Source organism: Neomonachus schauinslandi, chromosome 12, assembly GCF_002201575.2.
Source record: "Neomonachus schauinslandi chromosome 12, ASM220157v2, whole genome shotgun sequence".
Lineage (NCBI taxonomy): Eukaryota > Metazoa > Chordata > Mammalia > Carnivora > Phocidae > Neomonachus > Neomonachus schauinslandi.
In genome coordinates, this window is record NC_058414.1 from 98,110,085 (window position 1) to 98,126,236 (window position 16,152).

At 44.4% G+C, this 16,152-nt stretch overlaps 1 protein-coding gene across 1 annotated transcript in view; it reads left to right on the forward strand.

Annotated features, from left to right (window-relative positions):
* CNTNAP2 (contactin associated protein 2) overlaps positions 1–16,152 on the forward strand; it is a 1,342,199-nt gene that overhangs the window by 1,182,945 nt on the left and 143,102 nt on the right. Inside the window, exon 19 of the mRNA XM_044920022.1 lies at positions 9,149–9,385. Within this exon, the coding sequence (XP_044775957.1) occupies positions 9,149–9,385 (237 nt within the window). The remainder of the gene's footprint in view (positions 1–9,148; positions 9,386–16,152) is intronic.

Genomic DNA, 16,152 nt, shown 5'->3' on the forward strand with positions numbered 1-16,152 from the left:
AAAAAATAAATGCAAAATGTCTCGATAATTTTTACATAGATCACATGTTGAAAGAATATTTTGGATACACTAAATTAAATGCAATATGTTATGAAAATTAGCCCAGTATTTTTTTTTACTTTTTTAATATGGCTACAAGAGAATTTAAAACTACAAGTGTGGCTCACACTATATTTCTATTGGACATTTCAAAGAGTCCTCTTCATTGGAACCATAGCCCTCAGTCTCCCAAACCTTCAAAACACACGTAACCCTGTTACAACCCTCCAGGGTAACTTTTTCTTTTTTAAGATTTTATTTATTCATTTGAGAGAGACGGAGAGAGAGAGCACAAGCAGGGGGAGAGGCAGAGGGAGAAGCAGGCTCCCCGCTGAGCCGGGAGCCCGATGCGGGGCTCGATCCCAGGACCCTGAGATCATGACCTGAGCCAAAGGCAGACGCTTAACCATCTGAGTCACCCAGGCGCCCCAAGAAGCCCACTTTTCAAAAGGAATGAAACTGAGAAATGTCAACTGAGAAAAGTCAGTGTGGACCAACTAGTTGAATATAGTGTTGGTATAAAAAAAAAAAATTCAAATTCAGTTCAACTCAATTCAATAAATATTAATTGTGTTTCTGCTGAAGGCCAGGTCCTGGCTAAGGTTACTCTTATCCTCAAAAGCGTACATTTTAGTGAACTGCCAGATGCATAAACAAGGCATTCAACTTCCAACCTCCTCATCTGCTTTCCCTCTCTCTCCTCTTCCCTTTCCAGTATGAAAGAGCTGGGCCCCCAGCTCTTTCATATATACATATAGCCTCACAGTGGTTTTCCAAAACTATTTGTGTGTACATACAAATATTTGTGTCTGTGTATCAGTTTTTCCAGAAATGAGACAATATTGGGAGAATAGGGTTATGTTAATGTCGATTTCCTCACTCCAGCTTGCTTTTAAACAGCTCAGGAATTAGAATTTAGTATACACTATATATACTTCCTATATATATATGAAGAAGCCTAAACGCACACACACAGAAACATGGTGAAATGTTAAAAGTTAGGGGATCTGAATATGGAGGATATGGTTCTTGGTACTAATCTTGCAACTTTCCTGTAAATCTGAAATGACTTCAAAGTATATTGTTCTCCTAAAAATTTTAAAAAGAAGCAACTCAAGACCTTCCGTAGCCTCCATCCTGCCTTATTTTCCAGCGGCAGGTCGTGGCCACACATCACCCCATATTTCATACCAGGTCATACCCAACGACCTAGAGGAGCAGTGCTCCGCCCTGGGCTGCCCATCTCGGGAATCTGAGAAAACGGTGAAATATGCCAACAGGCTGGCCTTTCCCCAGACCAGTTAAATCCGATTTTCTGAGAGTTTGCCTTAGGTAGTTTTTTAAAAAGCACAGCGGAGGTTGCGAAGCTCTGATGTCATTTCCAGAACACGACTCGGCCACGCTTTTCCCCACACTGAGAGTGCCTTGCCCGCCCTGCACATCTTGCAAATACATATTCACTGTCCCCTTCTTCGTGAAGAAGCCCAGACTTCCACACAGAAAGAGCCGATCTTTCTCTCCTCCTGCTACTTCTTTCTCCTCTCTTATTCTGGATCTCACACTGACTGTATTCTAATGATGCGTTTTTCTCCCAACCAACTGTGAACTTCTTTAGGGCAGAGTCCTCATGTTTGCTTTTGTTATCAGCACGGGCCTGGCATATAGTGAGGTTCCAAGAAATGTTTACTAAATTAAAAGCAAACAGGGTTGCACTTGGCAGACTCAAGTTAGAGCAAAGAGCCGTGAGGGCACTTGAGGAGGAGCTTAGGAAAGGAAGGGGCGCTGACACCTGCCGGGAGCGCGAATAGGGATGAGAATGGAAGGGCGGGAGAGCCGGCTGGGAAGGAAGAAGAAGGGCCAAACGCAAGTAACCCAGTCTGTCCAGACCACAGGCAGAGGACTCGGGGATTGGGAGATGCGGCTGAAGAGGGAGCGGGGCCAGATAATGAGGGTGATGAAGACCACCCTGGAAGTGGAGGCAGCATCTAGCACAGAGCCTAAACTAAGCACACGGAGCATCTCGGGGCATCATTTCTGAGCGAATTAATTTTTCTTGTTTTTCCTTAAACTGTTGAGGATGAAGTCATGAAATCTGATTAAAACTACTAACCCTCCCCGAAGAAAAATGCGTACACGTTTTTGCCCAAAGTTTCAGAAGATTTACAGATTCTCTGAAATGTATCTAGTGACCAGCCCCCTACACACACACCCAGGGATAGTCCAAATTTTAAGAAAAAGGATGAAATTTAAGTTTAAGGATGAAATTTAGGTTTAACACTCTCCTCTCATACCAATCCATTCAGCCAGAATGATCGTTTAAAACTGCAAATCAGGGGGTGCCTGGGTGGCTCAGTCTTGGTTAAGCATCTGCCTTCAGCTCAGGTCATGATCCCAGGGTCCTGGGATTGAGCTTCACGTCAGGCTCCCTGCTCGGTGGGGAGCCTGCTTCTCCCTCTCCCTCTGCCCCTCCCAGACACTCGTGCTCTCTCTTGCACGCTCTCTCTGTCTCTCTCAAATAAATAAGTAAAATCTTAAAAAAAAAAAAAAAGAATGTATGAAAAAGACTGGTTGCTAGCCAAAGGAAGATGTATATTCAAGGGAGGATTTCTTTTTTTTTTTTACATTACATCATTAGTTTTAGATGAAGTGTTCCATGATTCATTGTTTGTGCATAACACCCAGTGCTCCATGCAGAACGTGCCCTCCTCAATACCCACCACCAGGCTAACCCATCCTCCCACCCCCCTCCCTTCTAGAACCCTGTTTGTTTTTCAGAGTCCATCGTCTCTCATGTTTCGTCTACCCCTCCGATTTCCCCCGCTTCATTCTTCCCCTCCCGCTACCTTCTTCTTCTTCTTTTTTTTTTTCTTAACATATATTGCATTATTTGTTTCAGAGGTACAGATCTGAGATTCAACAGTCTTGCACAATTCACAGCGCTTACCAGAGCACATACCCTCCCCAGTGTCTATCACCCAGTCACCCCATCCCTCCCACCCCACCCCCCTCAAGGGAGGATTTCTTTAAGATGGGAATGATTTAAAGCCTACAGCAATTAAATAACCTGCTGGACCAGGGCCATAGAGCTGGCTGGTGGCAAAGCCAGGACTAAACCCACACCTTTGGATTCCTGCCCTCCACATACACACATTAATCCCTGACTACATGTGTCAGATGGAGCTTACTGCAATGGAGTCCTCACCTCACTTACTCTTTCTAGAGCGTTCTAACCTGTTGACTGCCATTTTTTCCAGTAATGCTTATTAACACAGTTTCAGGAGCATGACCCTGGAAATTCTAGATGCAAACTATCTTCCCACTTAAGACTCGAGCAAAGTTGTTCAGTTCTATTAGCTCTTAAACTCCAAGCAAGGAGGCCCCCTGGCTCCCACGTGGTCAAGTCCTAGATCATGCAGCTTATTGATGTGTTTAAAGTAATATACTCTACACTTGTATCTCATGGGCAGCTCACGCCATTCAGGCTCAAACTTCAGAGATTTTTCTTCGTATTTTCTCACCCTTGTGCAGATTCAGACACTTGAAGCTTATTACATAGAAACTGACCTGCAAGTAACCTGGCCTTTAGGGAGAGTGTGGGGAAAGTGGTTACAAAAGATATGTATCCACCTGGGGAAACAGAAGGAGTAAAGGTGAACATTAACCCATCCTGGCCCAGTGCTGTTAGTCCAAAACGAGTATAGTCAATGGGAGAAAACATCAAAGAAACAGAATAAAAAATTCAGGAGGGAAATTCAGAGCGGCACACTTGGGGATAAAAAGCAGATTTTTGCCAGTGTAAGGCCAGGAGAGAAACTGGTTGTATTTCAGGATAGCAGGGCCTTGGGAGTACAAGAGAAAGCGAGTTAAAGGAGAGCTGGGCCCTGCAGATTACCCCGGAAGGAGCCAGGTCTAATGCAGATTCAAGATATGTGCTGAGGGGGGCTGGCCAAGGTGTCTAGGATCAGAGCGCCACAGCATTTATTTAACTTTTTTACTAGAAGATTCATTAAAAAGCAGTTCGTGAGAATGACCATTCTGGACAATGGAAGACAGCTGTGAAAAAGCTTGAATGACCCTGAGGCTGGGGCTCAAGTCTGTGTCTCCTTGTAGTCCGGTGTCCGATCCCCAGCAGTTCTTCCTGGATTTTATAGAACTTCTTATAAAGTGCAGAGCTTTCAGGATCCAGGGTCCTGGGACAAGATAGAAAAGAACTGTGGAAGGTAGGAGGGAGTAAGCAAATATTAAAAGTGTTTCTTTACAGCAGAAAAGAAAAGGCAAGAAGCCTTCTGGTATGGACTGGATGTTTGTGTTCCCCCAGATTCCTATGTGGAAGCCTTAACCCCCAGTGGGACAGTATTTAGAGATGGGGCTGTTGGGGGTACTTCAGTTTAGATGAAGTCATGAGGGTGGGGCTCCCATGATGGGATTGGTGTCCTTCTAAGAAAAGGAAGAGACCAGAGATCTAGTTCTCTCTCCCTTTTCTCTCTCCTTCCCTCCCTCCCTCTCTCTCCCTCTCTCTCTCTCTCTCTGCCATATGAGTACATAGCAAGAACACGTCTGTCTGCCAGCCAGGAGGAGAGCCCACACCAGGAAAGGAATCAGTTGGCACCTCCATCTTAGACTTAGAGCCTCCAGAACAGTGAAAATAGACTTCTGTTGTTTGAGCCACCCAGTTATGGTCAATACATGTGGTTTGCTCGAATGACTGGCTCAGTGACTGAGTGAGATCACACGCTGGAGGCAGTTCACACAGGCTGGGAGATCACCTGTGAACATCTCCTCTCAACTCCGTATTTAGTGATGTGTTGGCAGCTTGAACTCAGCCGTGGTGGGAACGTTTACTCCAGCGGAATAGGCCAACACTATAAATCAGGGCCTCCCCTGGTTTATAGCAGAGAACTAGTTACTTAAGATTTACCAGCATACCACTACGTCAGTTAGATGAAATCCTAGTGTGAGCAGAGTTCCCTGGAATTCTCACGTTCAGAATCAACCTTAACTCTTGTTGTTGCTATTTCTGTTTTATTTACTAGTGCACGATGACAACTCTTCCATTCTCTTTCATGACCCGTCCAGAATTACTCAGCATTTGTGGACTCTCCTGGCAAACAACCCATCACTTAAAGCATGGTTTCGTTGGGGAAGTATTTCAAGTTGCAAGTTACTGACTTTAAAGTAAACTTTTGGAAAAGAGCCCCTGTGTGGGTTAGGGACTTTCAATTCTGGGTCCTTGTGGGGAAGTGAGAGAATGAAAAGATTCCTGATGATTTTTAAAATAGAGGTTGCAAAATATAGCCTAAGTGAAAAGGCAAAAAGAAATGGAATTATTGAGCGTTAGGAGGAAGAGATGAGGAGCAATTTAATAACGGGGTGAGTACCAGCTATTTGCTTCTCCATGATAAACATCAGGGACTTGGTCAGAAGAGGGCAAGAATATCTCTGTGGTATTATTCTGGAATGGACAGTTTGTGGATTTTATTCCAAATATTTGCACGCTTCTTTTTGTCAATCAGGGGTCCATTTCGAGAACCAAGAAATGATTACGACGAGGTTGCTTGCCTGCCTCAAGGTTCCTGGCATCCTTACGATCCTGAATCTCCAGGTGGCGGACTGTGGCTCGGAATTTGGGGAAACATGATATAATTCCACAAATCTCTTTTGTAATACATCTTAGAATAACGAGACTCCAAATTTATCATTTTTTTAATCCAAAAAATGAATATCCTAAAACTTAAGCTATCCTATCTTAGCATTCTACATCAATAATTTTGATCATCCAATGAGGGAAAAGATGTTATTTGGGGCTTGTTAAATTAGTGTTAATTTTAGTTATTCCTTCAGGAGGGATGGGAGTATTCCTTTCCTAAATGATATTACACAGCCTGATTTGGCATTTCCTTAAAGCTGCCTGAAACACTGAAATGATGGCTATAAATATGCCACTTCGAAACTGAAATGGTTCACAGCACTCCCAGGCCCTGGTTTAACAGTTGGTTTATGATGTGGTTTCAGAATAACACTTTTAAGCATGGTATTTTCCTTCCTCCAAAACTGACATGAATCCATAAAGCTTTATAACGATGACTCTAAAACACACCAAAAGTATTCTCGGTGGCATATTTTTCGATTTATCTAAAATCCTTCACTTTTTGAATTTCTCTTCATGATCTGCCTTGGAAGGGTGGTCGCCACTGGAGCTGAAAAGTGCGTCCTCTCTCGGCCCGACGCCCACTCGGCTACTGCTCCGCCAGCTGCGCTCTCCCCCCTCGGCTTTGGCTCCCAGGATCTCAGACTCCTGTGTGCACCAGCATGGTCTGGGAGTCTGTTATGAATGCTGATTCTCAAGACCCTCTGAGTCAGGCCCTCTGAGCTAAATTCCGGAGCTAGGCCTGGGGACCAGCATTTTTACGGAGAAACGTTATCGGGGACTTGGCTGGGCCCCCGCTCTGGAAGTGCAGTGACTGGAGAGAGTCTGGTTCAGGGAAGCCCAGGATCTTGCTGGCGATGCGTGGCAACTAGGTGCCTGGGGCCTCCAGGCTTTACCTGCTTCCTCGGCCTCTGCTGCCCAGAACCCCTCCGTAGGCCCAGGTTCTTCGTGCCTTGATCTTGAGTTTCAAGTGCCACACACGTTTATCTCGTCCTATACCTTGTCCCTTTCTGTCTGCCTCTGGCTTGTTCAGACTCTGGCCTGGATCTCGAGCCTTTCTCCCTGCTCCCTCCAGGTGCCAGACCCATCTTTTCTCTCCTGCATGGCCCAAACAGGTTCTCAGATAATGACCCCTCATCCTCTGGGAGACCCTCTCTGTGGCAAAGGGGACCCCTTGGCATGTCTGCTGCAGGTGACCGGACCTGCCTGCTCTCCTTGATCCCCCCCCCCCCCGCGCAGCCCTGCCATCTGTCACAGCAGCTCAGAGACGTCACAGAATGTCCGTCTGTCCCACTAGGCTCTGAGCTGCTGAGGGCAGGGATCACCTCCTTTTCCTTCATTGTTTCCTCGACACCCAACCTCAAATGTAGTGGGGCACTAATGAGTCTTGTATTAACAACTGATGTTGTAAAAAGAGTCTATGACTTTCACCCGAGGCATGATGCTCTGTTGCACCATCTCCACTCCAACTGTTGACATGTGCTTCTCCCTCAGCTGCAAAGCTGGTCTTCCTTCCACCTTTACAAAGCTACTGCCGCTGGCTCTTTGGGTCCCAGGTTCCATGCCTTTTCCCCCGAGATGTCTTCCTCGGCCCCTGGAGATGGGGCTGGTGCCCCTCGTGTTCCAGAGCCCCCGTATTACCTGGCCCTGCGCCCACCGCACTGCTTCCGATGATGCCTAGAATCCCCTAGATCAAGGGCTGTTTGGGCGCAAGGATGGTAACCTCGGCGCCCAGCAGGGTGCCTGGCGTGCGGACGGCACTCGACAGATGTTTGCTGAGAGCATGGGAAAGCCAACTCAGGATCCTCCAGGCAGCGAGATGGGGGTTCTTCTCACATAACCTGCTGAGCGAACCTCCGTAACACTCACCAGAAGGACTTCAAATTGTTGACATGTGTCCTCCCATGCCCACTGCTGGACAGAAAGGTCTCAAGGGTGACGGCGACATTATTTTATATGTCTGACATCCCAGTGAGTCCTTCAGTGGCTAGTGTGGATTAAGTATTGTTTAAGTATGTGTTTCCCATCAAAGGTACTTTTGGCATTTTGAGCAAGACAGTTCTTAATTATGTAAGACAGTCTCACACATTGCAGGCTGATTAACAGGTTAACAGGTCGGTTAGCAGGTTAACAGAGCCCAGATCCGCCCACAGGTGCCTGATTCCAGACCCTGATTCACTACGCTGTGCCGACTCTATTCGAGACTTATTTAACGAGAACAAACTTCCAAATTTCCAGGTGTAAAAATCCTTTTGGATTTGTCCTCTCCTATTAATGACAACATAATGCTGTGTTTCCCAAAATATATTCTGCATAGTGTTGATCTAGTGGATGTCAAGTGTTGTGTGAGCATAACCCGATCCACAGGCAATGAACTTTGAGAAAACCTTCCAGAAGGGCACCTGCAGAGGGCAAAGGAACGGTAACTGGGAAGACCAAACAAAGCTTGATAGGGAACCTCAGCCTTTCGTGCTGAGGTAGGAGGTAATTTAACAATGGGAGAATCAACAGAGGAGCTAGTCTGCCAGGAAGTGATTAGGAACCAATTAGCGGGCACATGGGTGGCTCAGTTGGTTGGACGTCTGCCTTCAGCTTGGGTCATGATCTCGGGGTCCTGGGATCGAGCCCTGCATTGTGCTCCCTACTCAGCAGAGAGTCTGCTTCTCTCTCTGCCCCTTGCCCCTGCTCATGCTCTCTCTCTCTCTCTCTCAAAAAAATTTAAAAAAATCTTAAAAAAAAAAAAGGAACCAATTAGCAATGAGTAGACCGTCGACAGAGACCAATGAAGGGTTAGTGACTGTTCTTCTAATTTCATAATAATACCAATAATAATAATAATAGGTACTATTTCCTTGGTGCTGATCATTTCATATTATCTTTTATTTTCTCCTTTTCACCTATGAAATACTGAGGCCTAAAGCAATTGGTTAAATAACTTCGTATAAAGCCACACAGTAATTAATTAATGGTCATATTTGAACCCAGTCCTCTCAAACTTCACATCTTATGATTTTAAGCACTGTCCCCAAAGCCCAAAGGGACTTGTCGAGGGCTCTCCCATGCAAACATCCAGAACAACCCGTGAGCTCCTTAAATTGGTATTTGTGATAAACCACTGCCTTTATTTTCAGGGTACCTCTTCAACCTAGATTTATTTGGCCTAAGCCCTGTACATGGAAATTCTTTCTGGTATGATTTCAGTTTCTTAATTTTTATTAATATATTTTTTTAATTTACAAATCTCATGCTCTATTACATGCTTTTTTTTTTGATAGATGATCCATGTTGATGAAATAAGGCCCATCTCTATAGAAAGTAGCCCCATCTGATCCCCTCCTGGAGGCAGGACCTGCCTTCCCTGAACAACAAAATTAACCGTCTACCCAACTTTAAAGTGTTGGCAGTATCAGCATCCGATTTCCCTTCATTTGTCAATTACCTCCAGCCTTTTCATTTCAACAGATGTTGGCGCATTTTTTGAAGAGGGAATGTGGCTACGGTACAACTTCCAGGCACCGGGGGTCAGTGGCAAAGAATCGGGCGGCCGGTCAGACAACTCCCCTGATCAGCAGAGCGCCCCTCCCGATCTGGCCCATGAGGGGATCCACTTCAGCTTCAGTACCTCCAAGGCGCCCTGCATTCTCCTCTACGTCAGCTCCTTCACAACAGACTTCTTGGCCGTTCTCATCAAACCTGCCGGTAAGGACAACGATGCCTAGCCTCTGCTATTTAATGTTGGGTGAACAGAATGTTCTAGAAGGTCTGGATTGCTCTGGTCTTGTCCTTTATTTTCCCCAGGACGTTGAGCAAGTCATCCAAATACTTTGAACCTCATTTCTCTACATGAGAGCCAAAAAAGCTACTTGTCAGTTGAGTGCCTCCTAGCAGTGTGTCATAGTAGTAATGTTGCTCAGGCATGTCAAGTTCTTTATGGGAAGCGTATTAGTATTACACGAATATGAGATTGCTTCGTATGTATAACGATGATTTTTTTATTCCCGTCAAATGAATACATGCACTGCTGTACTAAATAGAGATGGGCTCTGAAGTAGTAAAATTCATTTAACATAAACCAATGAGTTATCCTGATTTATGATAACGTATCAGTAGGTTCCTACAGAACATATGTAGCTTTCAATAGAAATAGAAAACCAGAGATGTTTTCATTCCTAAGCCCTCTCAGAATTTTACATTCATAAAATATATCCCTGGTGTAAGGGTTGGTTAAAGCAGGAGCATATTTACACTTGAATGTCTGGGACCGTCGTGATCTCCAAATATGCATGGAGCGCGAGAGGGTCAGAGTGAGACTAAAATCAGTGTCTTGTGAAAATAGACAAGTGTGCTTACGACCTTTAAGAGAAGTCTGAGCAGTTCTGAAACACAGGAGCATGCCCAACACTGAGGAGGCCATTCCTCTCAGAAAACTTGAATACTGACACACTTAGAAGATCGCTTTTTCACAAATAAGAATAGTGTAGGTTGATCAGGGAGCAAATCTCTCTCATTCACTTCCCAGAGAGATGACATGGGCTGAGAATGTGGAGACAGCCTCTCTCATTGCCCACACCTCCTAGCTCTGCACTGAGTATAAACTTCTTTAAAAAGCTAAGACTTCTTAAAGATCAAGATTAGCTTCTGTGGGAGCCAAAATTCTTATTACAAACCCAGGTCAGCTTGAGTTTTAAAACATAGTAAATTCTTAAGCTTCTCTGGTCAATTCACTGTTGGTTAAAAAGATTGGGAACAGAGGGAATATTTCCTAAGATTTTTCCTTTCAGAAATTATTCCTAAAGAAATAAGTCAAAAATCAGAAAGATGCAGCATGAGAATGTTCCTCCTAGTGTTATTTATAAAAATAAGCATTAGGAAAGACCTACAAGTTCAACTGTAGTAAAATGGTTAGTAAAAGAGGGAGTCACCATTTTAAGGAATATTGTGTATCCATTAAGAATAATATTTGTGGGTAGCAATGGAGAAAAAAATTATGTAATACAATGTTAAACCAAAAAGAAAAAAGAAAGGAAGGAAGGAAGAAAGAAAGAAAAAAGGCAAGATAGAGCCTTGACTATACAATATCGGCTTAGATCTATGAAAAATATGGATGGAAACCAAAAAGCAATAACATGAGCACAAGGTGCCTCTTGCTGGTCGATTTGCTTCTCCTCAGTAATACTCTTTTATAAATGTCAAATCCTCACAATGAGCAAGCGTCACTGTTGTAATCAGAAAAGATACTAAGTAAAATCAATGAGAAAGCAGAAGAAAAAAGGACATAACCCCGGCTTTCCAGAAGATCATGAGTTGAGTTTACTTCTCCTGGATCAGGTTAAATCGATTTTTAATCCATTGATGTTCTCCACCCACAAGCCCCAGCCTCTCGGTGCCCTCACCAAGGTGAGGTGGTTCTCACATATGGCTCATCGAGACATCATGAATATGTCCCGGAAGATGCTGTATTGTCTACTACTTAAGTCACTGCCACATTAAAATTTAGTCCCCAACTAAATTTTATCCGTATACTCGGTAACTATATTGGTACCGATATCAGCAACTATATCAGTAACTCACATTCCCATAACCTAGCCCCGTCTCTGTGAGCGCTCATGCTGGTATCCATGGGCGTTCATTGTGTGCAAGGGTTTTGAGTAATCAGTTCCATATCGGTGCTACCATTTAATGATGCCCGACGGTGTGCTATGTTGCACACGCATTAATTCCTACAAGCCACACAACCACGAGGTAGATATCATTCTTTATCCCCTGTCAACAGGTGGTAAAACTGGAGTATGGAGAGGGTAAGTGACTTGCACACTCAGCTGGTGGAGGCAAAACCAGAATTTCTAAGCTCAGGTGTCTGATTCCAGGCCCCGAGACCTCTACCACTCTTTCCATAAGGCAGAGATCTCTAGCACACTCTCAGCACATTTGGAAAGCACGACCAGTTGGTTTCTTTCTAACTTTGCAAGGCCATCTTCAAACTGCTGATGAAAATGTGTTTTTTCACATTTCAAAGACTTCGTTTTTTATTAATTGATATTTAAAGTTAGAAAAATGAGAAGAAAGCATTCCGGGGAAAAAAATCAATAAGGACTATGCCAAAATATCAGGAAAAAAATTAAAAACTAGAAAGTCTTAACTAATTGCCCTGGCACCCCTCAAACTTAACATATTGAAAGCCGTATCACCATTATGGTTCCCCCAAAACTGGTCCCTCCTCCAGACCCTCTGCTTCTGCCAGTGCTGCCCCCTCCAGACACCTGAATTCCCGAGTGTGCTGTCATTCACAAATGTGCCATCCTTCCCCTTTGGGAGGCCACTCAGGCAAACAGATCCTGCAAAGTCTCGTCACACCGTGTCCGTCGGGGGTATCTCTTTCTTTTCTTTCCCACTGCTGGTCTCCTGGAAAACGTCTTCTAATTCAGTGCTTCCTGACATTGTTCCTGCCCTGGCACACATAGGTTATTACATTTGAAATGGCACTTGAGTAAACGGATGAGGCCATTTGTCTTTGGGAGGCCACCAACCCAGGGACCCCAGCAGCCCAGCCTGCCGAGGGTCTGCCGAGGTCTGAGGGGCGCCCATCTCCTGGCACCTGTTAGCCTTTTATGGAATAGCAGTGCGCCTCAGACCCATCCCTCTCCCTGCTTCCGGTCCGTCCCCCCCTCGCTCTTACCCACCAGGGTCTTCATACGCAGTGTCCCTCATCATGCCTTAGTAGGGCTCTCCTCCTCCCAGTAAGTGCAGGAGAAATCCCAAAGCCCACTAACCTGCCAACCTCCAGGGTGAAAACACCAGGTGAGAGCTGCGAGTGTAGAACCAGAACGTCTGGGTTTGAATCTGCTTCTGCCCTGTGCAGGTTGTGGGATCACGATTGTGGGCAGTTAGCCCCCCTGTGCCCAGGGCCCTCTTCTGTTAAAATAGCGCCTCCCTCGTGGGGGTGTTGTGAAAATGGAATGAGTCAGTAAGTGTAAAGCACGACCCTATCCCCATGCAGTCTGTGTGTTGGCAGACACTACGGAAGTGTTAGCTGTTACTACTATCCACAGCCCACGGATTTAATCTACATCCTGCCCCGTGTGCGTGCCATACATCCCTACTTTTCCTCATTATTCCCCAAGCTCACGTGACATCTGTGCCCCGCCCACCACCCTGCTCCCTTACCTGGAGGAGCTCCATCTTTGTCCGGGCGCTAACACCTGCCTTTCATTCTGGATCCAGATTGAGTCTCACCTCCTTTCAATGACTTCTCCTTACTTTAGACTCCTAGTCCACTTCCTTCCAATGACATTTGTTTGGCACTTCGTGTATTGTTATCTGTCTTTGTTATAAATATGCCCTGTCTTCCCAGTGAGATGAGAAGCCCCCAGTTCTGTATCTCCTGCCTACAATAGGTGCTCCGTAAGTGTTTGCTGATGATAATGATGAAGGCCAGGAGAGAATATATCTGTTAAGCACGTTATTTGCTGCAGCCAATAAAAGAGCAGTCCCTTACAACCGCTTTAATTCACTTGGGAGATGAACATGAGATGCAGGAAGTGAAGTATTTTTCCATTTTAATAATATTTTATATTAATGGAAAATATTAATATCCTCCGACCATCATTTAGTGGTTCTCATGTACTATTATTTGAAAGGAATAAATATATCATTTAAATTTTATTATTCAAGAAAATTGCCATTACTGTTTATGGATATCCACTACATATAAATTTAACATTCCAACTCGTCTGTTTTCTCAAAGCAAATCATTGCAGTTGCCATTAAGTGAGGCAGTTACAGAATTTTTAAATCATGTTTACAAAGAAAGAAAGCCAGAAAGGAGAAAAAATACTGAAAACAGCTTAATACTGATTTTAATGAGCTGGGGAACATAACGGGAGCAATGACAAAGACAGTAGGGAGGAAAAGGTCTGGGTTTTTTTTGCATGATGACCATTTCCTCTGACCTCTAGCCCTCAAAGCCGGGGCCTGCTCTTTCTTCTCTTTGTATCCCCAGGGCCAGATACAAGGGGTTAGAGATGGACGTGTGTCTTAGAGGTGGACTCTGCACAGCTAGCCAGCCAGACAGCCCACATTCAGGTCTTGAAAAATCGGATTCAACAGTGCTTTTCATGAGCACTGAATAAATGTGTTCTGAAGAAATGAGTAAATAAATGATGAATGAGTACAGCTGTATATTCAAGAGAACTGGCTGTGATTATACACGGTCCAAGCACGAGAAGGAGGGAATAAAAACTCAAGACAGTCAACTTGTTCTTCTGCATGTAACCAAACAACTGTCTAATCATCTCCTGTTCAGTCCCAAATAATAGATTGTTTTTAATGCTGTTAGGGTAAAGGGAAAAAATAGGGTAGAACACTGAGGGTCGGGGAAAGAAGCAGCTCAGAAAAAGAGAGCAGCATATTCAAAGGTCCTGGGGTAGAAAGAAGAATTGTATTTTCTGGCGGATAACAGAAGTCCAAGGTAGCTTGAATGTAAAAAGTGAGATAGTAAATGGCATCATTTGCAAATAACATAACAGGCAGAACTCAGATCAGACAAGGCATCATACACTACACTAAGAATGTATGTCTTCATCCTAGGAGCAACTGGAAGGCTTTGAAGAGTTTTTAGTGAACCAGTGAAATCATCAGTTATGCATTTTGAAGAAATATCTCTGCAAGAAAAAAAGCACAGAAGCAGGGAGACTATCATTCATTCATTCAACAGATGTATTTATTCAGCAACTACTAAGTATTGGGCATATTCTAGGAATTGGGAATAAAGTACAGAGAATATAAACAAGAATTATTACTCTCATGGGGGAAAAATAAGGCAGAAAAGGGAAGACCTGGCCAAGGGAAAGGATTGGGTAAATTCTTCTTTTAATGAGGAAGTCACAGAAATAATCACTGAGAAGACATTTAAACAAAGACCTAAAGTGGGTGAGGAGTCCTCCATGCAGAATACTGGGGACTGAGCATCCTAGACAGAAGAGCCAGCCAATGCAAAGGTCCTGAGGCAGGAACATGCTGGCTTCTGAGGAAACAGCAATGAGGCTAAGTTGGACTGGTGAGGAGTTAGCAAGGAGGAGAATAAGAGATTATGTCAGAGATAATAGGGCAAGATCATATAGGGCCTGGTGAGCCATTATGCAGACTTTGATTTTTACTTTGGTTGAGAGCAGAAGCCATGGAGGGTTCTGAACAGCGGATCAGTCTGACTGCCCTCTGTGAAGGGTCTGGGTATGTGGGGGCAGAGGCTGGGTTGAGGTAGGGGGGAGATTTGTTAGTATGGAGGTGGGTCCAGTAATCCAGGCAAATGACAGTGGGGGCTTGGTCTAGGGGGGAGAAATGGAGGTGATAAAAAGAAGTAAGTGTTGGGGTGTATTTTAAAGATAGAGCCAAGGAGAGCTGCTGACAGATCGTGTGTGTAATATAGGAGTAAGAGGGGAGGCAGGGCTTTTGGCAGGAATAGCCTGAAGGTTGAAGTAGCCATTAACTGAAATGTGGAAAATTGAGATGGAATACTTTTTGGGGGGAAAGGCCAAGAGTTGGGTTTTTGCATATGACGTATTTGAAGTGCTAGTAAGACCTCTCCTTTAATGGGATTGGGAGTGAGGAAGGAGCAGAGAAAGAGGGGACTCAGCTAACAATGAAATGAGGCCAAGAGGAATCATTGTTAAGGAGAAACAGATTCGGATCAGGTGGTCCAGGCAGAAGACCACGCAGGTGAGGTTCAGGTGGTGGCCGTCAGGTCCCTGATACTGCACGGTCAGCACAGAAGCACCAAGACAGGCCAGCTCCGCGTGGAGCTGCATCCACCAGGAGCAGGGCTCCCCTGGGATCCACCCAGGGTACCCCCGGGGCCAGAGGATGCCTGTGCTTTGATGGAGTTGGACGAGAGTATGTGAATTCAGACACACCTAGGAGGTGAAAATCAGCAGTGCTTGGTCAAAATGCTATAAGCAACCAAATCTAGGATAAAATACTTAGGTAAAACTCAGAAACAGGGAAGGTTTGTCAAATTTGCTCAGAAAGCGAAATTAGGAAATACAGTTAATTTTTTATTAATCTCATGTATGCTGCTTTCAATTCCAGGGACACGGTAGAATATTTAAACCACCTGTGTAGAATATTTAAACCACCTGTGTAACGCTACAATGCCTAAGTAAGGGAGGGCAGCATTTAGAAACTGTTGCATTTATTTGTGTACATATGGATATGTACGGACATGATCAATTTCTGGGAAAAGACGCTGCCAAATATTTAGAGTAGTTATCTCTCGATGGTGGGATTTCCGGTGACTTTCTTTTCTTTCTTTCTTTTTTTTTTCTTTCTGTTTACTTTCTAAGTTTTAATTATCGTATTTTATTTCACGACTTAAAAATCAGTTTATCCGTTTTGTTCCTCAAGAAGGAAAAGGAAAGAGGCAACAAAGACCGTGTGAGATGATTTACAGTTGGCCAGACTCTTGCTAGGTG